The sequence below is a fragment of the Grammomys surdaster genome, unplaced genomic scaffold, assembly GCF_004785775.1.
Source record: "Grammomys surdaster isolate TR1022 unplaced genomic scaffold, NIH_TR_1.0 278, whole genome shotgun sequence".
Lineage (NCBI taxonomy): Eukaryota > Metazoa > Chordata > Mammalia > Rodentia > Muridae > Grammomys > Grammomys surdaster.
This window is the reverse complement of record NW_021604719.1, coordinates 12,412,721-12,437,680: the sequence shown is the minus strand read 5'-3', so window position 1 is coordinate 12,437,680 and position 24,960 is coordinate 12,412,721. Positions and strand designations below refer to the sequence as shown.

Below are 24,960 nucleotides of genomic sequence, written 5' to 3'. Positions count from 1 at the left end.
CTCCTGGATGACTCAGGATTCAGTTTCTCCACAGGACAGGAGCAGACCGACTCTGTGTCTGCTCCAGCTCGGAGGAGCAGGCAGGGGCAGAAGGTAAAAAGACATTTAAAGTACCAGTTTCGCCAATGGAAGTAAGAACCAAAAAAAAAAAAAATAGTTTAAAAATCCACTAAGGACATTAAAAAGTTGACAGAGCAAAAAAACCTTCTATATCTCCTTTAGACATATAAAATATACTCAATATTTTTCTTTCTTAATTATATTATTGTTTTATTATTTTGTGTGTTTGGGTGTTTTACCTGCACACATTTCTATGCACCATGTATTCACAGTGTACTCAAAGGCCAGAAGAGTCAGATCCTGTGGGACTAGAGTTATGGATGGTCATAAGTTGCCATGTAGGTGCTAAGATTCAAACAAGGGTTCTCTGGAAGAGCAGCCAAGACTCTTAACTTCTAAGCCATCGCTGTACACTATCACTTTTTTTAAAAAAAATAATCATATAAAAATGCAAAATAGGCAATGCTTTTCTTTCACTTGACAAATTCAAAGTATCCAGTGATGACCATCTCAGCAGAGGACTACAGAGTCAATACAAAGCAATCATTTCAGAGTGAAATAAATCAAGGCATCTACCCGTTATTGCCCCATGGCTATACGTGTTCTACCTGTACATACAAAGGTTTACAAAACACTTCTAACTATATTGTGCAGTAATAAGAACAAAGGTAAAGTGAAAATATCAACAAAATGTTTTTAGTATGGGAGAAAACATACATATTTATATCTCTATATGTCCGTAAGCATAAAAAAGCAATGGTAGCATTAGTTAATTGTTGAAGTCACGAGTGAGTAGCAGGGGAATAGTGTGAGTCATGGTCATATTACTAACTTCAAGTACTTTTTAAATTTCTCAGTGAAAAAAATTAGTTGGCTGTACCTCTTGCACAAGTTAAAAGGGTCATTGTTTATCTTTATATTGTTTTTCTGAAGACAATCCCAATTTGGGCTTCTCTAGTTGCATTTTGCTGTGGTTAAGGTAGGGAAGAATAATTTCAAGCCTGAGATTCCTTTAAAAGCATTTACCCTAACCTATTTTTTCAAACAGAAGCAATGCTGAAAAAAAATCCATCTTGATATAACGTAATGTATTTCGCCTTTTTGTAGAAGCATGTAGAAACAATGTAAAATGGCCTTATACTCATTGCCCTGATGATAATGGAAATGGATGCTTTTTAAACCATGAAACTGTCTTTGCCCTGCTCTGAAATAGCCAATTAACTTACATTCCATTTTGGCTTAAGTGATTTGATAAAACACGGCATCACTTCATCCATCCTTAGTCATGAACTCTTGCTCTATAAAGGTTAATGCTCCATCCTACCTCATGAATTGGATGGTTTGCTCTGTTTATATATTAAAACAAAATATACTTTAAATAGCACTTTATTTAGTTCTCATTTATATAATAAGCAATGAGAACAAGGGTGTTATGGAAATAGAGTGTTGTAATAAATAGTTTCATTTGGGGATTATTTTGCCCGTTCTCCCTCAACTGATAAGACAGTAGTCTGTGAAAGAAAATCAGTTATAAAATTCAGCATTTTGTTTCAATTCCTTTATTCCTAATAATCAACAAAACCTAATGTGCAGTATTTTTGAACTGTTGTGTCCAAGCTTTCTAAGCCATAGAGCACCACAGTGAAGATTTAGCAAGAACATTCGTTTATTTTCTTTTGTGCTACAATAACGGGATCCTTGGCTGACTACAGAAGTTATCTCTTGGCTTTGCATCTTCTTTCAGTGTGGACTGGAATTTCCCTCTTGAGTCTAGAATGACTTTATTTTAGGAACTGGAAGTAATAGAGTTATAGAGATTGCCTGCATATGACCTTCGTCCCTAAAGCCACTGTCTTACTCAACCCAGACTGCTCTCTTGGAGACTGGACAAGTGCCCAAGGATGTAGGCACAAGGCAGGATTGCCTCACTCATGACAACTTGCTCAGCCAGGCCACTGCCATCTCATTAGAGATGCCTATATTTTGGCCATGTGGTGATTAAATATAATAACACCAGGTCCTGCCATGTCATCCCAGGGAATGGAGATAGATTTTATATTCTTCCTGACCACTAACCATTTACTTTTCTGACATCATAGAATAAGCAAGCCAGCTGCAGAATTCACCTGGTCTAGCCTCTTTTCAGCACATCAATAGTTTATCAGAAAGATGATTAAATTTTTATCACATTTAAACATACATAGTTGAGCGTTGAACTCATTGGCACAGGAAAAGACTTTCTGAACAGATCCCTGTTAGCACAAGCACTGAAATCAACAATTGATAAATGGAATCTCATGAGACTGAAAATGTTCTGCAAGGCAAAGGCTATCATCATTCAGACAAAGCAGCAACCTACAGAAAGGAAAAGGATTTTTCCCAACTACACATCTGATAAAAGGCTAATATCCAAATTAAATGAAGAACTCAAAATACTGGATATAAAGTACAATCCAATTTGAAAATGGGTTACAGATCCAAAAAGAGAATCTTCAAAAAGAAGAAACTCAAATCTTCTAAGAAACACTTAAAGAATGTTCAAGATGCTAAGCCATCAGGGAAATACAAATCAAAACTAGTATGAGATTTTTATCTTATATTACCAGAGTAGCTAAGATTAATGAACAAATGACAGCTCATACTGGCAGGAATGTAGAGTAAGGAGAACTCATATCCATTGTTGATGGGAGTGCAAAGTTGTATATGTAGCCACTATGGAAATCAGTCTGTGGTTCCTCAAAAGGATGGGAATCAATCTACCTCAAGATCCAGCTATACCACTTATGGGTATATACCTAAAGGAAGCCTCACCCTACTATAGAGATACTTGTTCAAACATGCTCATTGCTGCTCTATTCATAATTGCCATATTGGAAACAACCCAGATGTCCCTCAACAGAAGAATGGATAAAGTAAATATGGTACTTTTACATAACGGATTATTACTCAGCCATTAAACAAAAATAAAATCATGAAATTTTCATCCATGAAAATGGATGGAGCTAGAAAAAAGTCATCCTCAGTGAGGTAACCCAGACTCAGAAAGACAAATACAGTTTATATTTGCTTCTATGTGGATATTAGCTGTTAAGCCAATGATAGGCAAAGTACAATTCATAGAACTATAGAGATTAAGTTTAGATTAAATGACTGAATGGTGATGGTGAATAGATCTTCATAGGAAGGAGAAATAAAATATAGTTATGGATTGATGGAGGATGGAAGGGAGGATCAAGCAGGGAGTGGAGGAGGAGATAAGAGGAGGAGAAAGGAAAGAATACACAGAGAGAAAGCTAAAACTAAGGACAATTTGAGGGTAGTGTAGAAACCTAACATAGTAGAATCTTCCCAAAATATATACATATATGGGGGTAATCTAAATGAAATCACCAAATAATGGGGAGACAGAGCACCACCTGGACATCTACTGACACCAAATGAAACTTTTAATACCAGAAATAGGTGACATCTAATTGATTTGTTGGCCAAAGAGTCCCATGTGAACCCGTAAACAACTCAAGCTGTTGCCAAAGCTATAGTTTGCTCTCTACAAACTATAGCTCTATTGATTTCAATGCTCTATTGTTGAAAAAAATAACTATACAACTCATTGAACATGGAGAAGTCAAGCTGGTGAATCCCTATAGCCTTCACCCTTATGGGCTATAAGAACCCTTATGGTTCTTGATACCAGAAGGTACTCTACATGCTACCAAAGGGGAAATAAAAACACAAACCCAGCTATAAACCCTTTGATCTATAGTGATCTCCTGCCTATAAGATACACTAGTGCAATGATGGCACAGTGCCTGTGGGAATAGACAATCAATATCTGATTTGACTTAAGGCGTACTCCTTGAGATGGAACTCACCATCCACACAGATTGGATGAATAAGAAACTGAAACTCAGTAGCCCATGGACCTACAGGAAAACCAAATACTACTCTCTGTTAAAGGAACATAGTAATAAAACTGACATTGGGCTATACTCATAAATCAGTGCCTTGCCCAGCCATCATCAGAGAAAGTTCCTCCTGCAATAGGAAGGAACAAATACAGAGACTCACTGCCAGACAGAGTGCAGAGACTGAGGTCTCAGGGAACCTTTGGAAAGAGGAGACAGAAAGAGGGAGTAGCATTACCAGTAAGCAGCAGGATAGGCATAACACAGCTGGTGCAGAAACTGCCTCCTAGTCAGTCTCAGTGCGGTACAGCATATCTTTAGAGGGCTTTGCATCATATGAAAGAGAAAATAAAGATTTTCACTGGTCACAGACAGCCATACCTGAGTTTATCAGTGAGAATAGAACTCTTCTCGATTCTATATCAAGAGAAATTTCTAACAACAGTAATGTTCTGCTTCTGAGGGGTACAATCTACCCAAACTGAATTAGTTGATGGTTACAGAAGGTGACAGGAAGCTAAAGGTGGCAGATGGAGGGGGGTAGTCTTGAGAATGATTCTTATACAGTCCCAAGTATTCAGGGCATTTCCTGATCATCCCTGTTTCTCTTCTGCACAGGATTCAATTTGTTCATATGTAGAACAAAAACTAATATACTCTGCAGGCCCTGATGGTAGAGGCCTGGCATTCCATCATGGTGGAAAGCTGAGTCAGGAAGACGGCAAGTTCTAAGCTAGTTTGTCTTAAACAGAATAGGTGCATTTGTGAGAGCTTGTCTTGATCAAATTCTGGACAGCCCTGTGAAGAACTCTCTTGATGAAGTTATTGAGGTTGAGACATCCTCCTTAAATGGAGAATGTCCATCATCATGTTTGGGTCCTCAGCTGCACAGAAAGAAGCCAGCTAGCTGAGATAAGCATTCTTTTGAATTGTGGATTTGATGTGACTGGCTGCTTCGGGACATTACTGCTTCAGGCTTTTGACTTCCTGGCCATGATGGATTACACACTTGAACTGTGAGCCAAAGGAAACATGTTTTCTTCTTTAAGTTGCTTTTGGCTGGGCATTTGGTAGTTTTAGAGATACACAATCTACTGGGACTATGTTCACCCCGACTGCATTCTGTTATCCTCCTTCCTTTGCCTCTGAACCTCTTTATCTTCGCAGCTTATACTACATAGCTATGCCATTGGAGAAAATGATACCCTCTCCTATGGAAATCATTAAAAGTCAAAACTTCAGGACCTGGAGAGATGACTCAGTGGTTAAGAGCACTGGAGGTTCTTCCTAGAGGTCCTCAGTTCAATTCACAGCAACTATATGGTAGCTCATAACCATCTGAAACAGGATCTGATGCCCTTTTCTGGTGTGTCTGAAGACAGTGACAGTGTACTCATATACATAACATAAATAAATAAATCTTTTTGTAAAAGCCAGTACCTCCTCTGGAGAGGGTGGGGCCTCAGGGAGACCTCCTCTGTCTATGATGAAGGGCTCCATTATGTACAGGTATCCACAGATACTGTGTTGAAGGTCACAATAGCCACCTTGGAACTGGATGGCAGCATTGGATCATACTCCTTCCCAGTCTCCAGCTCTTACATTCTTCCCATCCCCTTTTCAGTGATTTTCTTTGATCCTGAGATGGGGTGATGCTGGTGATGTTGGTGTCCTGCTTAGGAGTACACATGTTAATGTAGTCACATATTCTCAGCACTTTGCCCATTTATGTGTCTCTGCATTAGGTATTGCCCTCTGGAAAAAAAAGGCTTCACTACCATATTTTATCATGCTGAAAGGAAAAGTAACTAAGACTGGAATGTAGCTCAGTGGTAGAGATACTACCACACATGCAGGAGGCCCTAGGTTCAGTTCTCAATACTAGGGGAACAAAAAAGAAAAAGAAACAATGCTTTATAAAAAAAGCTAGAAACACTGTATTCAAAATATAATTATAAACCACTTGCTCCCATTCTTCTAAAGTCTCTTTACATAAGTCTGAAGGATGTTAGGTAAAAGAATGGTTTCTTCATTTTCATTAAATTCTAAAAAGTCTTTAATTTCTTTCTTTATTTCTTCCTTGACCAAGTTATCATTGAGTAGAGTGTTGTTCCGTTTCCATGTGTAGTTGGGCTTTCCATTGTTTTTGTAATTATTGAAGACCAGCCTTAGTCTGTGGTGATCTGTTAGGATTTGACGGAATATTTCAATCTTTTTGTATCTGTTGAGGCCTGTTTTGTGACAAGTTATATGTTCTGTTTTAGAGAAAATATCATGAGGTGCTGAGAAAAAGGTATATTCTTTTGTTTTAGGATTAAATATTCTATAGATATCTGTTAAATCCATTTGTCTCATAACTTCTGTTAGTTTCACTGTGTCTCTGTTTAGTTTCTATTTCCATAATCTGCTCATTGCTCAGAGTGGGGTGTTGAAGTCTCCCATTATTGTTGTGTGAGGTACAATGTGTGCTTTGAGCTTTAGTAAGGTTTCTTTTATGAATGTGGGTACCCTTGCATTTGGAGCATAGATATTCAAAATTGAGAGTTCATCCTGGTAGATTTCTCCTTTAACTAGTATGAAGTGTCCTTCTTTATCTTTTTTGATAACTTTTGGTTGGAAGCCAATTTTATTTAATATTAGAATGGCTGCTCCAGCTTGTTTCTTGGGAACATTTTCTTGGAAAATTTTTTTCCAGCATTTTACCCTGAGATAGTGTCTGTCTTTGTCACTGAGATGTGTTTCCTGTATGCAGCAAAATGCTGGGTCCTGTTTATGTATCCAGTCTGTTAGTCTATGTCTTTTTATTGGTGAATTGAGTCCATTGATGTTAAGAGATATTAAGGAAAAATGATTCTTTCTTCCTGTTATTTTTGTTATTACAGGTAGAATTATGTTTGTGTGGCTATCTTCTTTTGGAATGTTGGAAGATTACTTTCTTGCTTTTTCTAGGTTGCAGTTTTCCTCCTTGTGTTGGAGTTTTCCATCTATTATCCTTTGTAGGGCTGGATTTGTGGGAAGACATTGTGTAAATTTGGTTTTGTCATGGAATATATTGGTTTCTCCATTTATAGTAATTGAGAGTTTTGCTGGGTATAGTAGTCTGGGCTGGCATTAGTGTTCTCTTAGGGTCTGTATGATATCAGTTCAGGATCTTCTGGGTTTTATCGTCTCTGGTGAGAAGTCTGGTGTAATTCTTATATGTCTGTCTTTATATGTTACTTTACCCTTTTCCCTTACTGCTTTTCATATTTTTTTCTTTGTTTTGTGCATTTGATGTTTTGATTACTATGTGACAGGAGGGATTTTTTTTCTGGTCTAGTCTATTTGGAATTCTGTAGGCATATACCAAAAGATGCTCCAATGTATAACAAGGACACATACTTCACTATGTTCATAGCAGTCTTATTTATAATAGCCAGAAGCTGGAAAGAAACCAGATGTCTTTCAAAAGAGGAATGGATAAAGAAAATGTGGTACACTTACACAACAGAGTATTACTCAGCTATTAAAAACAATGACTTCATGAAATTCTTAGACAAATGGATTGAACTAGAAAATATTATCATTAGTGAGGTAACCTAATTACAAAAGAACACTCATGATATACATTCACTGATAAGTGGATATTAGCTCAAAAGCTCAAAACACCCAAGATACAACTCACAGACCACATGAAGCTCATGAAGAAAGAAGACCAATGTGTAGGTGCTCCAGTCATTCTTAAGAGTAATAAAATACCTTTTGAGAGATAATCTGAGGAAGGGGCTACAGCTAGAGTACTCAGGTACTGACCCTTCACCTCGTGGTGCTACCTCATCCCTCAGGCGTGATGGCTACCGGCGCAGATGTACGAGACATTCTAGAACTCGGGGGCCCAGAGGTAGATGCCACTTCTGGGACCATCAGCAAAAAGGACATTATCAACCCGGACAAGAAAAAGTCCAAGAAGTCCTCGGAGACACTGACCTTCAAGAGGCCTGAGGGCATGCATCGGGAGGTCTATGCTTTGCTTTACTCTGACAAAAAGGATGCACCCCCACTACTGCCCAGTGACACTGGTCAGGGGTATCGCACAGTGAAGGCTAAATTGGGGTCCAAGAAGGTTCGACCTTGGAAGTGGATGCCTTTTACCAACCCAGCTCGAAAGGATGGTGCTATGTTTTTCCACTGGCGACGAGCAGCAGAGGAAGGCAAGGACTACCCTTTTGCCAGGTTCAATAAGACGGTGCAGGTGCCTGTGTACTCAGAGCAGGAGTACCAACTCTACCTTCATGATGATGCATGGACTAAGGCGGAGACTGACCACCTCTTTGACCTCAGCCGCCGATTTGATCTGCGCTTCGTAGTTATTCACGATCGCTATGACCATCAGCAGTTCAAGAAGCGTTCTGTGGAGGACCTGAAAGAGAGGTACTACCACATTTGTGCCAAGCTTGCCAATGTGAGGGCTGTGCCAGGCACAGATCTCAAAATACCAGTATTTGATGCTGGGCATGAGAGACGGCGGAAGGAGCAGCTGGAGCGGCTTTACAATCGAACCCCAGAGCAGGTGGCAGAGGAGGAGTACCTGCTACAGGAGCTGCGTAAGATTGAGGCCCGGAAAAAAGAGCGAGAGAAGCGCAGCCAAGACCTGCAGAAGCTGATTACAGCAGCAGACACCACCGCGGAGCAGCGGCGCACAGAACGCAAGGCTCCCAAGAAGAAGCTACCCCAGAAGAAGGAGGCAGAGAAGCCGGCTGTTCCTGAGACTGCGGGCATCAAGTTTCCAGATTTTAAGTCAGCGGGTGTCACACTACGGAGTCAGCGGATGAAGCTGCCCAGCTCTGTGGGTCAGAAGAAGATCAAGGCGCTGGAACAGATGCTGCTGGAACTTGGTGTGGAGCTGAGCCCGACCCCCACAGAGGAGCTGGTGCATATGTTCAATGAGCTGCGGAGTGACCTGGTGTTACTCTACGAGCTCAAGCAGGCCTGTGCCAACTGTGAATATGAGCTCCAGATGCTGCGGCACCGGCACGAGGCCCTGGCTCGGGCAGGAGTGCTGGGGGGCCCTGCCACACCAGCACTAGGACCAACCCCGGCTTCTACTGAGCCAACAGTGTCTGAATCTGGACTTGGTCTTGACCCTACCAAGGACACCATCATTGATGTTGTGGGTGCACCCCTCACACCCAATTCGCGGAAACGACGGGAATCAGCCTCCAGCTCATCTTCTGTGAAGAAAGCCAAGAAACCATAAGGGGCCATCAGAGTTGGTGGTATGGTGTAAATAGAACTGTTAAGTTGGAAAAAAAAAAGAGTAATAAAATACTCATAGGAGCAAATACAGAGACAGTGTGGAACAGAAACTGAAGGAGGGGCCACCTGGAGACTGTCCCACCTGGGTATCTATCCCATGTCCAGTCACCAAAGGCAGACGCTATTGTGGATGCCAGGAAATGCATGCTGACAGGAGCCTGATATAGCTGTCTCCTTAGAGGCTCTTTGAGAGCCTGACATATACAGAGGCTGATGCTCAAAGCTAACCACTGTACTGAGGTTACCAATGGAGGAGTTAGAGAGAAGACTGAAGGAGTTGAAGAGGTTTGTGGCCCCATGGGGAGAGCAACAATACCAACCAACCAGAGCTCTCAGGGTCTAAAACACCAGCCTGGGAAAGCACATGGGGAGGGACCCATGGCTCCAGCTCTATATGTAGGGGAGGATGACATTGTAGGGTATAGGTGGGAGAGGATGGTTCACTGAAGTCTGGATGTCCCAGTGTGGGGGAATTTGAGGGTGAGGAATTGGGAGTAGGTGGGATGGGTGCACACCCTCATAGAAGCAGGAGGAGGGGGATGGGATAGGGAGTTTCTTGGGGACAGAAATGGGGAAAGGGGATAACATCTGAAATGTAAATAAATAAAATATCCAGGGGCTGGAGAGATTGCTCTAAACCACTGACTGTTCTTCCAGAGGTCCTGAGTTCAATTCTCAGCACCCATATGGTGGCTCACAACCATCTCTAATGGGATCTGATGCCCTTTTCTGGTGTGTCTGAAGAGAGCGACAGTGTACTCATGTACATAAAATAAATCTTTTTAAAAATCCAATAATAGCAACAACAATAATAATAAAAGAACAGTTTCTTAGAATCAGGAGTGGTTGTCCTCTTGTAGACAGTATATTCTTGCCCCAGTGCAATGAGCTCTTGATATCTGCACATGACCCTAATTTTTATGCTGTTGGCTCTAATTGCAGTTCTAATTAGGTCTTGAAAGTACAGCAAACAGTCTGTGGACCTTGGACTGTAAAATCAGCACTTGTGGGAGAAAACAATTGTGTGTCAAGACTGATGGGTATAAACTCTTTTATAGGTACTGGAGATAAAGTGCTGTTTATGTATACATTGCACTGAATTCCAATTGTATGATGTTTTTAAAAACTAGTAGAAATCATAGTAGCTCTGGAGGCCTGGATCACAGATGTCAGGGGAATTGTGGCAGATCCGGAATTGTTTCCTGTTTAAGCTGTGGAGTACATCTGTATAAATTCACTGATTGATGTACTTCACATTGCTGCACTTCATTTCATCTTTCTAAATGCACATTATACCCCAGTATTTTAAAAAATGTGGGAAACCCCGTGTCTGCGGAGCAATCAGATCAGGGACAGAGTCTCAGCCTCACCGCCACCGCTGCCAGGGCCCAGAGAATGCCAAGCCAGGTCCGTGTGCCGCCACCCACTCCGGACATAAAATATCCAGTTATGGATAAAATTGAGCTGGTGCAGAAGGCCAAGCTGGCGGAGCAGGCAGAGCGATGCGATGACATGGCAGCCTACATGAAGTCTGTCACTGAGCAAGGAGCAGAGTTGTCGAATGAGGAGAGGAACCTTCTCTCTGTTGCTTATAAAACATTGTAGGAGCCGTAGGTCATCTTGGAGGGTCGTCTCAAGTATTGAGCAGAAGACAGAAGGTGCTGAGAAAAGGCAGCAGATGGCTCAAGAATACAGAGAGAGGATCGAGACTGATCTGCTGGACATCTGCAGTGATGTACTGTCTCTTTTGGAAAAGTTCTTGATCCCCAGTGCTTCGAAACCAGAACGCAAGCAAGGTCTTCTATTTTGAAAATGAAGGGTAACTACTACCGTTACTTGGCCGAGGTTGCTGCTGGTGATGACAAGAAAGGACCAATCACAGCAAGCATACCAAGAAGCATTTGAAATCAGCAAAAAAGGAGATGCAACTGACACACCCATCAGACTGGGTCTGGCCCTCAACTTCTCTGTGTTCTACTACGAGATCCTGAACTCCCCAGAGAAAGCCTGCTCTCTTGCAAAAACAGCTTTAGATGAAGCCCTTGCTGAACTTGCTACATTAACTGAAGAGTCATACAAAGACAACACGCTAATAATGCAGTAACTGAGAGACAACCTGACACTGTGGACATCGGGTACCCAAGGAGTCGAGGCAGAAGCAGGAGGAGGGGAAAATTAACTGACCTTCTAACCTTTGTCTGCCTCATCCTAAAATTTACACAGTAGACTATTTGTCATCCATTCTGTCCCACAGATAGTTTTTATTTATTGTTTATGATTTATGACAGGTTTATCTTACTTCTATTTGAATTTCTATATTTCCCATGTGGTTTTTATGTTTTAATACTAGGGGAGTAAAGCCAGTTAACTTTAGGGAGTTACTCTTTTTCATCTTGAGGTGGCTGATATGGGATGTGGAATTGTTACATGACTTACACCTGTTTGGCATAGTACTTTTGGTACATTATGGCTTCAGAAGGGCCAGTGTTAAAACTGCTTCCATGTCTAAGCAAAGAAAACTGCCTACATATTGGTGCGTGCTGGTGGGGAATAAACTGGAAAATGGGTTCCAGTCATGAGTGTAGTCTTTGTGGGTACTGTAAGACTTGGAGCACTTGTGAGGCTGTAACACAAATAAACACCCTGTGGATTTATGCTAGGATCGAGTGTCTCTTCGTGCACACCTGTGGATGCACTCTAGGATCACATGTCTCTGTGTGCACACCTGTGGATCCATACTAGGATCGAGTGTCTCTGCGTAGACACCCTTACCACAGTTCCAGAAGTCATCTCTAGACAAAGCTGTGACCCACTTTACTCTGATAAGGGCAGAAACGGTTCACATACCATTATTTGTAAAGTTAACTAATGTTTGCTTTCATTATTTTTACTACACATTTGATTTGTATTTAAAAGTTTTAGGCAACCTAAGAACAACTGTAAAAGTAAAGATGCAGTAAAAACAAGTTGCTTGGTGTTCCCGGCTCCATGCATATCAAGCAGAGTGGTAAACAAAATCCCATGTATTTAACTTTTTTTTTTAAGTTTTTTGTTTTCTTTTGTTTTTGCTTTTGTGATTTTTTTCTTTTTGATACTTGCCTAACATGCATGTCCTGTAAAAATAGTTAACAGGGAAATAACTTGAGAAGATGGCTAGATTAGTTTTAATGTCTTATGAAATTTTCATGAGCAATCCAAGCATAATTGTTAAGAACACATGTATTAAAGTTCATGTAAGTGGAATAAAAGTTTTATGAATGGAAAAAATAAAGTACTCTACATCTCAAGCTGGTGCATACATACATACATACATACATACACTGCATGATTAGAGACTTTCCCATAATGTTGGAGGGCAGAGCTTTCTGTTCCCTTTTAAGGACAGGGGAAGGAAGGCAAAAAATATTGCAACCTGAGAGAATCGAGAACGAAGGCTTTGAGAGAAGACAGCCAAATAGGACAAAACACAGTACAATAAAACAAGGCAAAGGCCCTCGTACCAAGGCTGGACAAGGCAACCCAATAGGTAGAACGAGTCTCAAGAACACGTGAAAGAGTTAGAGTCACTTGCTCCCACTTCTAGAAGAGGGAGAGGAGAGGTGGGAGGGATTGGGAGGAGTGAGAGGGGAGGAAACTATGGATAGGAAGTATTCTATGAGAGAAGAATTGATTGTTGATAAAAAATAAACACAAAACAAGCAAAGAAACAAAAAAGGAAAAACGAAGACTTTGATATTGTAATTTAAGATGAGCTAACAAGTGAATTCACTGATTGAAAAATCCTATAAATTAGTAAAGCAGAGATCAACCAACAGTCCTCTTCCCTGTGCTGCAAAAGGACTTGATTTTCAGATGTCAGTCTCCCAAGAAAACAACACAGTGCATTTCACGCTGTTCTTATGTCCTTTCCGTTTCAAGGAGGGCATCTATCAGAAGTCGGGATTAAGGAAAGTGTGGTGGGGAAGACACACTCAGAAACATATACAAGGAGATTGTTTGGCAATTTCTGAAGGACTGAGTAAGACTTTCCCCTAGTATATGAAGAAGAAAAAATCTGAGTTGACAAGAAAGATAAGACATCAGTGGCAATTGAAAGGACAAGGCCGATATGAGCAGAAACAGCAAAAGCATTCCAGAAGCAACACTGAAGGCCAACCCCAGTTCAGGACTCCAAACCAGAGGTGAAGACCTGGAACAGCAGTTCTCAACCTGTGGGTCACAACCCTGTCGGGGGTCACATGTCCTGCATTTCAGATATTTATTTACAATTCACAACAGTACCAAAATTGAGTTATGAAATAGCGACAAAATAATTTTATGGTTGAGGTTCATCACAGTACAAGGAACTGTATTATCATTGAGAAGCTCTGTCCTAAAATATGGAACAGAGATTAATGTGGTTGTTTGAAACGGTGGGAGACATAGAAAGATGACATTCCTTTTTAAATTTTTTTCGTGGAAAGGTAGATACCTGGAGGCTGGGGTACCAGTGAACGTGAAGGCCAGATCAAGTGCAGATGCCTGCAGTATCATCTTTGTCTTCCCTCTGCGGAAGCCAGTGAAGTCCGTTGCATGCCAGCTGTTTTCTTACTGACATTCAAGCCCTATTTTTCCTGATGGGTAGTTTGAAGTGATTAAGGCCTACATCATAACAAAGGGTTCTGTATTTGAAGTCACTTATTTAAATATCTCGCAATTGATGTCTCCTCAGACAGCTAGCATCTCTTTCTTTGAATAGTTTTTCATTTTAGAAATTTTAAATCACTTGTGGTCTCAGAACTCTGAACATTCTGTGTGTGTGTGATTTGTTTTTTTACAAGATATAAAATTTTAACCCTTGATGACCTACATAAATCATCATGTGCAGCAGGCTGACCTTTAACTCGTGGCAATTCTTCTGCCTCTGCCTCGTGAGTGCTGAAATTATAAGCATGCACTAACAGCTTAGCCACTTTTCTAAATCTTTTTTTATGCTAAATGAAGTCCCAAAGTAAATAAAATAATCTCAACCTATAAAGAAAAAATTTTTCTCAATTTTCATTTTTGTTAACATTCTCCAAAATCATTAAATAAAACATGTCAATTAGTTGGGGTTTTTTGTTTGGTTGATTTTTGTTTCATTGTTTTTGTTTTTGTTTAGTTTTGTTTTTTCACTTTTCAGTTAACTTCAAATACCCTGATCTACTTCTACCATATGTATCCAGCTATTAATTTCATTATGTATGTAATTCTCATACTTTCTACTTTACAATTTATTTACCCTAATAACTATAAAATGATAGATACATGTGCTGTGTTTCCTTGTATTTCTCAATTACTCTCTTATCAGGAACCCGGGACAGAGGACTACTCAGTCCTTGAGAAACAATTAAATTGGAGAATCAGCTGTAAACACACACAACTAATTTGACCACTGAGATGATAAAAGCACACCTTGCTTTCTAGCCAGCCATTCCTTACTTCATACCTTGTGTCTATAGTGCTGTTACAAGACACAGATATAGCTCTGGCCCTCTCAGCATCATTTCCATGTCTATTAAAGAACTGTCATGAATGGAAGGCTAGCTTTCCTTCCAGTAACCTAGAGAGGCCATGTAGTAGAGAAGAATGGAATAAAATTGATCCATTTTCTGATTCTGGCTTAAATGACCTTATCACAATACAAAGTCAGACAAGTTCCTTTACTTTCTCCAACTTGCTTCTTCCATTGTAGGATGTTAATAATTCCCATGTGCAGGACTACCATGAAAGTTGAGGTGTTTGTTGTGCACTAAATACGTGAATGGGTGTGCATGTTCTACTTATTTCAGTTTTTAAAACTTCATTATTTTTCTGTGTGTTTGTAAGCAACTCTGTAAAGTACAGTACACAGCTAGATTTCAGAGGACCACTTTGTGGAGTTGTTTTTCGTCTTCTACCTTTACATAGATTCTGAGGATCCAACATAGTATGTTGGGCATGTGCAGCAAGTACCTTTGCTAGCTGAGCCATCTTGCTCAGCCCATATTTACATTTTGAATAATAAGATTCTGCATCAAAAATTAACACTTGAACTCTTAAGCCAAATGTGCTGCCTTATTAGAATTTTTTATTATCTATATGATTGCTAATCTCTTGGTGCCATTTGTATTTCTTTAACATCCTATATAAATAAATAGAGAACAATACACATGGTCCTCAGATATATGCACAGTAGCTCAAAATTTTCCATGCTAGAAACTAGAGAACATAGAATGTCAATTGTTTTCTTCAATGATACCAATATATGCTGCAAAATATAATTCCAACAAAAACTCTTATTTCAAGGTAATTTTACTTAATGCTATGGTATAGTTGAAGCAATAAAAAGATGTATTTATAATACAAAAGGCTATGTAGCCACCACTCTTTTATCTTCTTTCTTTTGTTAAAAGGGAAACTGAAAATCAAATAAATCATTCATTCAAATAAATCATTTATAAATCAAAATTGAACAACCAGAGTGTGCCAGACAGTGTAAGTACTTGGTAAATAAAACATAAAGGCAGATTAAGTAGTATCCTTATAAATTTGACATTAGTGTCCCAAGTTATGTTTCCTGAGAACTATGTATCATGTAGAAACCTAAACCTCAAGCAATAGAATCCAAGTCTATGCAATACAAAACTAGATTTTTCTTAAGGGATACTAGATCTTAAGGGATGGAGGTCATTGAAACCTGGGTGGACTGGAGGTTGAAACACAGGGATACAAAACCACGGAAGTGGTTGGATGAATTATCCATTAAATCAAAACACAACTCCGTGCCTTGCTTATACCTTGGATTTACTTGTGACTTATGAATTATGCCATCCCGATCCTGCACGACTACCACCACAAGCTTCCAACCAAAGTCCCAAGTACAGGTCACTACTGTGGGAATCTTGTATCCTTGCCTGCAAAGGTGACTGGGCTTTTCAGGTTCTAGAATTAGCAGCAGTTGCTGACAAATTTCATTAAAAGAGCAAGTCTTGTCATTGAAATGAACAAATGACTTTACAATTCAGGCTGTTTAATTAGTGAAAGAATAAACACTACTCCATATAAATGACACAGAATAAGTAGGGAATGTTCTGTGGTGTGTATAAGTTATGATCTGGTCCTTCTGCCCATCCCCATGCTCCCAGATATAAGACTCAGACTCAAAATAGGTCCTTAGCTGTATAACTACACTCTTCTCTGACTAGCTCTAACTTAAACTATCCTATTTGCTTTAACCTAGATTCTACCACATGCTCAGGCACCATGCATCCATCTCCTCACATCTTCAATGACAATTCCCCACTCTACCCCCCACTCTATCCCAGTATTATTTCTCCCTCCCGATGTCCCACCTCTATTTCATGCCTAAGCCATAGGCCATAGGCTTTTAAATTGACAGGTGATACATTCATACAATATGCAAGGTATTCTTTCTAAAGTGTTGGCATATGGTGACCCCATTAGCCTGGGAGGACTTTCAATCAACTACTCCAAATCTTATTGAATCCTTGAACACAGATAGGTTTTTATGAACACTCAATATGGAACAGTTTCTTCTAATTAGAAGAAGCGTTTGGCAAGCTGGTAACATTGAGTAGGTTATGTTTAGTTACACAAAGAGGATGGACAGATTGAAGAATGGACTAAGAAAGAAGCACAAGCAGTTAGGAGGTTGTTGCAATAGTTTGTTAGATTATGGTGAGTCCTGGAGCAGAGGGTCATCCTGGCATGTGAAGGAAAGGGAGCTGTTGGGGAGTCTCTTCTGCAGAGATGCACAGGGCCTGGTGTGTGATTCAGGAGTAGAAGGTCAAGGCAGTGGGCATGGAGAGATGCTCTCCTGTGGGACCTTCCTCTATAACACTCTCAAGCACTCATGAGATTATAAACCACTCTACCACAGGGGCACTGTGGGAATACTGGTTATTAGCAATAACTAATAATTTTTGTATGAACAAAAGTGACAAATCAGAGAACTATTGATCAGAACATATGTGCTTAAGAAAGTGTATTTATTCGTGAAGTACTTGAGCCATATAGTAGAATTGATTAAATAACATGTGAGGTTGAAGCATTGGAGTCTGATCAAGTACCCAGACAATCCATAGTGTGTGAGAGGTGTCTTTTTAGAGTAAGGAAGGCAAGGATGGGGCAGAGAAGGTGGTCACTCAGGAGGTAGCTCAGATGGTAAAGTACTTAAAAGTGTATGCATGAGGAACTGAGATCAAGCCTCTGAGCCCAGATTTAGTATCTGGATACAAAGGCATGAGCTTGTAATCTCAGAATTGCATAGATAGAGACAGATGTGCCCCTTATACTCTGGCTATCCAACATAGTCCACTTAGTATGGCCTAAGCCAATAAGAAATCCCCCAAGGCTCTGTCCTCTAAACCTACAGGGAGGTATGTGCCCACATACATTCTCTCTGCCTCAGCTCTGTCTCTACCTCTCTCTTTCACATATACATACATTCATACATACATACATACATACATACATACATACATACATACAGAGAGAGAGAGAGAGAGAGAGAGAGAGAGAGAGAATATGAAGGAGCCAAATAGATAGATATAAATGAAATAACATCTTCATTCTATACAGACAGTTCCACATCTTTTACCCAAGGCCCAAGCTTATAACCCTTTCCAGTGTGTCTCTTCTACATTCAGCTCTCTAGATAAAAATCACATACTGAGTAAATCATCATGAATAAGAGATTTGAGTCCTGTTATGGAACAGAGAAGGCCAAGGTGGAAAGGCAACATCTGTCAAAGGTCATTTTGCCCCATCACAACATGGCAGAAGGACAAATGAGCCCATAGAAGACAGAAAGGGCATAAAACCAAAGCCCTATTTCGTAAGTTCAAAGCCTCATAATAAGCAAACCACTCTTATGGTAACCACAACAATCCATTTATGACCTAAACATCTCCAGTTAGGACCATCTCTCAGCACTGTTGTACTGATGTTGAAGTCCGAAGTGAGTTGGAGAGGGGGAAATACCTTCAGATTGTAGCAGGAAGCCTTGTGGTTAATGGCTGACTGCTTTATGTGAGCTCCCGTTTGAATTATGTGGCCAAAGTTTCTTGAGCATGCTTCTCCTTCTTTGACTAAATCAAGCAAGCCAGTGTGGAGCCCCACTGAGGGATACAAAAGAGGGGTGGCAATGTCTCTTGCAGAAGCACATTATATAATCTTCCTTTATGTCCACATCATGCGTATTGTATCAGAAAAAAGAAAAGGAGGGCACTAGGAAATGTTAGGACACTGACTAATGAAAGAAATTCAAGCTTTAAGTCTGTAGTCATCTCACTGGTATGGAAAAATAGTCATTTGCTTAAGGAAGTAAGAGTTCCTGTGACTTAGATGGAGAATGATTTAATCTAGAGTATGTGAACATCAAAGCTATCACGAATGGTTGCCAGGCTCTTAAGAGAACCACTTAACCTTGGGAATCCTCTATGCATCTGTAGCATATATAGCAGCTGTTCTCAACCTGTGGGTCGCAACCCCTTCGGGTCACATATCAGATCTTCTGCATATCAGATATGTACGTTATGATTCATAAGTAGCAAAATTATAGTTATGAAGTAATGACAAAATACTTTTATGGTTGGGGATCACCACATGTGAGGAACTGTTTTAAAGGGTGGCACCATCAGGAAGGATGAGAACCGCTGATACAGAGGGACAAGGTGGATGGTTTTTAAAGTCTGTTTTTTGAACAAACAAGACTGAGAAATGTCATGCACCAATTCTGCTTTATATAAAAAGACTAATCAAGACCTTCTGAATCTTCTCTTTAGCACTTCTTCTTATCCTCCACAGCTGTCTGTCCTGTGTTTTCTTCCATGAAGTTTCATGCACTTTAAACACTTCACTTTTGACCAATTTTTTTGTGATTCATTTATTATTTCTCTCAGCGTATCTCTTTCTTTAATAAAGTCATACTCACATATATCCTTGGGTTGACCTGCATACTTTGACCTATTCTGTAGTAGCTTATAAGCACAAACAAAGGCAAACTTATTTACTTTGAATAACAATATTATTTCCCAGTAATTGTAGGACTCGTGTAAATTCTTTGTAGCCTGGTGGCAAACATACTCATCTAACCATGCTTAGGTGTAAGGCAACAGTATTGGTTATCTAACCTGCAGAAGAATTTAACATGAGAGCAAAAGGGAGAGTCTACTGACCTCTAAATCCTTACCTTCTGAAGGACAGGCCTGGGAAGCCTGATGGGAGATGGAACAGGAGGATCCCTCCCTACCTTTCTTCTTGTGCTCCATGCTCTGTGTACGGGCCCATTCTTGTCGACCCTCTAGTTCTGTCCCTGGAGAATATGTTGCATGACGATGGTTACATGCAATTTTTCTGCTATTTCCCACTTTTACCACCTTTGCACTGAAGCCATTTGTAAGATGCAGGCCCTACAGAGCTGTCACTTGCAAACAGACTTACCAATTATTCCTCTGTGACTCTCTCCAGGGTGCACCACAGGAAGCAGCTTATTTTAGGCCTAGAGAGTTTGGAATAAATATAAGAGAGATATAATTTTTTATCTAAGAGCATGGATCAATACACTGACTCTAAATAGATGATTTTTACGTACTTAACAGCAATTTTTAAAACATCTTAGAACATACTTAATTTTCATATGTGTTTAATTGAATATAAATTAGTACAGATATATTCATAGCTTGTATTGGTATAAATAGGTGTTCTTTTTTTTTCTTTTCTTTTTTTTTTAGCTTCTGGTAGACACCATGTTTAGAATTAAACATGGGAGAAATTTTTTTTTTGTCCTGAGGTCCCTTTTGAATTAAAAAAAACCTGCCTTTTGAATTAACATAAATGACTCTGGAGAGATCATAAGCCTTCTTGCATGTTACAAGTTTTGTTTACAGAGAACTGGGACAAACAGATTGAATAAGTTTGAAATGTGCAGCATAAAACTCGATGGAAAATGTTTAATAAAAATGTTTTAGGTTTTACTAAAACCCAAATATTTAGGCAATAGCCTAAGGATGATTTCCCAACCCCAAATTCACACTGTTTTGTCTGTTCCATAGTTAATGAATTGTTGATACGATGTATGTAAAGCATGTTGTATTCTGTGGCCAAGTGACATTTAAAGAAAAAACAAAAATATTTAAATAAGCAAAAGGCATTCTACTTCACTCAGCGTGTATAATGTGAAGCTCATTGTTCAATGGGAGCCCACACTATTTATAGTTACCTTGATGTGTGGGTTTGACAGGCAGCCATCTGGGGCACCGCAAGAGGCCACTCTGAAAATGCAAACCTTCAATAAGATGAAAGTGTGTGTGCATGAGTATTTCATTATCCCTGGACAGAAAAAAATAGGTGTCCTCAGTCTTATGTGAAGTTTAACATTGAGACAGGCTCTGTGACTTTTCAGTTCCTCGCAAGCATTCACATAAAATCCACGCTACTGAAATGCTTAGAGACAGCTGGGGGTGGGTAGGGGGATGGGAGAATCTAAACCAGGATCACATGTCCTCTCAGGCTTCTGACTGCGGCATTCATCTGACATAATAGAGACTCAGAAACACAGTGTGCCTTCGCTCTGCAGGAGTTACAAAGCTGTTCAGTGTAGGAGAGCAGCACGAATCTCTCTTCCCCCAGCTAGCAAATGAAAAACACCTGACACTTGCGAACTGTTAGCACATGATTTGAATGCCATTAGGGGCTGCTCCTACACGGTTCCTATTACAGCTGCAGAGTGTGTAACCCAGGAATAGCACTTGCGTTGTGTTTGCTTTAGAAAACGCTGTTGATCCCTCCAGGCGCTCTATTCCCAAGTACTCCCACGTGAGGCATAGAGTCGGGGAAAAGAGAAGCAAACAGATCTGTCTTACAGAGAGATTATTCTATAAGGAAATATTTTTCCAGGCTGGAGAAATGGGCCGTACACCTCCCACTCTGGCTGTAACTTGTAAAAGACAGCTTAGGAGATATTTTATGGACACATCAAAACTATTTGTGCAATGTGCTGGACTCAAATTCCAGGCAACGACCTCCATGTGGCTGAGAGTTTTAATAAAGTTTGACCTAGCCTTTTTGTTGGGGGAGGGTTGTAATAGAAGTATTTCCTTTAGGAAAAGTTGCTTAAGGTTTTGTGAACTACTTCAGTACTTGTGAAACTCAGGGATAATCTTTCTGAGCATTATAAAGTCCTTGTTTCTCTTGGATTTCCTTCAGTGTGGTTTCAACATTTTAATTTTCTTCTCTTTTCTTTTTCTTTTTTTGTTTTTCAAGTAAACTATCTTAACTTCCTTTTTTCTACAGATACAATTTAGTCTGGGTGAACATTGTAGTTTTCTTTTTAGAACTAGCTAAGCTGATGACTGAACTTGCTTTTGAATAAAGGAATGCATCATAGAAATTATAGGTCTTCATGCTTAAGTGACAGGCACTTTACTGACTGTGCCGTCTTCTTAGGCTGGCAATTATGGTCTTCTTATGTGGATTTTCATATGGTTTATTAAGTAGGACACAAAAGGATAATATTATTAGTGAGGGAGTGAAATTACTTGTGAAATATGTCACACCTGTCAAATGGTTGCAAGGACAGGTGATGAGAATTACTCTTAGAAAATCGGGATGCTTTGTAAATAAGCACTTCTAAATTCCTGTGTTGAAAGGGAAGAAAGCTGGACATTCAGTAAACTTATAAATAAATAAAGCAATAAAGCACCGTGACCAAAGCAACTTGGAGAAGAAAGGGTTTGCAGTTCTATATCACAATCCATCATTGAAGGAAGTCAGGATAGAGAACTGGAAGCAGGAGCTGATGCACAGTCAATAAAGGGATGCTGGGTTTTAGCTTGCTCCCCCTGGCTTGTTCAGCTTGCCTTCTTATAAAATCCAGGAATACCTGTCCAAGAGTGGCCCTACTCCCAGTGAGCTGAGGTCTCCCATACCAATAATCAACAAAGAAAATGTCACACAGATATGCCCATAGGAAAATTTAACAGAAATATTTTTTTCAGTTGATGTTCCCACTTCCTAAGTTGTATCGGGTTGACAAAAATCTAGCCAGCATATGGGTTTGCTAGACATAAGGAAAACCACATGAGATGGTCTGTATAAATGAGAGAGAGCCTAGCATTTCAAATCCACTAGGGGAAAAAAAGTGTAATTTGATTGTTCTAGCCACATGCAAATTGAAATTGACTTCTTGAGGATTCGAACTTCACCCAACGGAAAACAGAAAAGGTGGAGGAGGGCCAGTGTACAGAAACAGTTCCTTTCATCTCTAAACAATGATAAATGCACTAACATTTATCAGATTCTCAGTATGTATCAGACACCACTGAAAGCACCCTAAACATCAGCACATTTAATCTTCAAAGGATCTCAAACTCTTAATTCGTGTAAAACAAATTTAAGTAGCTTATTTAGAGTAGCACTTTTGTGATGGAGCCAGGCTTCGAACTGAGATCTGTTGTGGACTAAAAGCCAGAGTAGCTGCTAAAAGCAGAGTGTGCCTAGCTTGGTAAAAGCCTACTAATGGCTATGAAAGCATCTAAGTAGGTCATAGATTTTTGTCTTATTACTCTCCCCCCCCCACACACACACACATACACGAACACACACATACACGAACACACACATTCTAAAGTCCACGATCCCAGTTTCAGTGGTGCCTCAAGTGGGTTGTAAACCACAGCTGGGACCTGACTCTTACCTATAATTATTGGCCTCTTACCCATGTTTAAAGACATATTGCATGGACCAGCCCTTTGAATTTTCTTTGGTTTTTATCAAGAGTGTGCCATTACTTTCCTAAAGACCTCGGCTTCCCCTTTATTTAGATCTTGCAGTGGTCTATAATTACACGAAACTAAAAATTCTCAATGGATCGATTTCCATAAATTACAAACATGTCACGCGTTGTGTTACTAGGCAAAAGGTCAGCAAGCCAATTTGTTACACCAGTAGCACATTTACTGGGGCTTGGACAATGATTCTTTTGTTGAAAGCCTTCTTTATTTTTTTTTATAATACATTATCCTAGGTTTTTATACAAATACAAATTTGTGTGAAATAACATTTAAACCACTTGCTCCTTGTAATATGAAATAGCCCACATTGCATAGGCAGTCATAAATTGGTATGTTGCTTATATTGCATGTGTTTTTAATTCTATTTTCTATGTCAGAGAATAAATGCACAGTACTTTGCAGCATCCTCAATACATCAATTCCAAATTAATTCTGCTGTCAATATAAAAACCAATTCTACAATATTAAATTATAGATTTGCTAAAAGGGATACTAATAGCTTAGCTTTATCTTAAAATAACGAAATATTACATATTATACAACTTACAGATTATTAAGTTAGATTCTCACAGTACCTTGTGTGGTCCTTAGCAATCAATTAAAGCTGAATCTAATCAATAGGGTTTAAGCAGCAGGAATGAAGTTATTAAGTTTCACCCTATGTGTTGTCTAGCAGCAGCTTGGTTGAAACAATATCTAATACATGATTATGAAATTGGTCCTGCTGCCATTCTGAACTCAAAGAGTTTTTTTCTGGTCTTTCCCTTCAATTTTCTTTTCCTGTTTTGAAAATCACAACAAATCCTATTTCTACAAATAGCATCACACTTTCCCACTCCTCCTAGGTTTGAAACCCATACTGATCTCTGGCATCCTTTCTTCTCTGTTTGTCCCGGTGTATAGTCATGTTCTGTTTTTCCAGTCCATTAGTCAGCCCCATCTCCATCCCTCCTCAATGCCCCAGTGACCACCGAGCAGGACTCCACTTACTACTTTGGTCACATCTTGATTTTCCCAACTTCCTTCCGTAACACCACCAGTGTCATCAAATATTTCAGAGACAGGATAATTTATATCATAGCCATCATCCAAAACATTCTGTTCTCTATTTTCTGGAGTCCCAGGCATCAAGGCATGGAGTTCAGACTGTGTGCTCTTCGCTTCTCAAAACACCAGGCCAAACTTATCTTCCACTCTTCCTTCTCATGATGGCTATATTTCTGAGCTTGCTCACAGCCCTTTCATATTTTGCCCTTTCATGGTTCATAGCTCAGAGTAAATTTACACCTTGTACTTTTGCATAGCAATGACCCTATGACTTGTAACTTACTGCCAACTGTCTACACTTGGCATTATTGCTATACGCATGTAGCTAATGTCTTAGGTACTTTCTTGAGACTATCCTTAGTATTTATTTTAAGATCTCTACATTTAACAGATGACAAACCAAGGTTTACAACTTTCAAAGATTCCTAAGGCCATACCACCAACACTGATAGACCACAATAAAACCTAGTGATAAGAAATAAAATGATTTTCTTCCCGTACACAACAAAGCTCTTGATCTTATAGAGCCTTCCAAATCTTGTGAAACAGGATTAGAATACACCACACACACACTTGCAGTAAAGTCATAGGTAGGTAGGTGGATCTAATGATAGATAGATAGATAGATAGATAGATAGATAGATAGATGATAGATAGATGATAGATAGATGAGAGAGAGAGAGCAAGAGAGAGAGAGCAAGAGAGAGAGAGCAAGAGAGAGAGAGAGAGAGAGAGAGAGAGAGAGGTGGAGAGATGGAGAGATAGATGATAGTTTATTCTTATAATTAAATTTACACTGCTTTGGTGGGACCTGAATTTTAGAAATATTATGACTCCTG

General features: G+C 39.6%; 1 protein-coding gene and 1 pseudogene across 1 annotated transcript; both read left to right on the top strand.

The window, feature by feature from the left end:
- Positions 1–7,709: 7,709 nt before the first annotated feature.
- LOC114629198 (DNA methyltransferase 1-associated protein 1) lies at positions 7,710–9,259 on the top strand. Its single transcript, XM_028777208.1, has 2 exons — positions 7,710–7,749; positions 7,790–9,259. Exon 2 carries the CDS (start codon positions 7,795–7,797, stop codon positions 9,199–9,201), a length of 1,407 nt encoding a protein of 468 aa, XP_028633041.1. The 5' UTR covers positions 7,710–7,749; positions 7,790–7,794; the 3' UTR covers positions 9,202–9,259.
- A 1,450-nt stretch (positions 9,260–10,709) lies between these two features.
- Positions 10,710–11,439, top strand: LOC114629208 (annotated as a pseudogene).
- Positions 11,440–24,960: the final 13,521 nt, after the last annotated feature.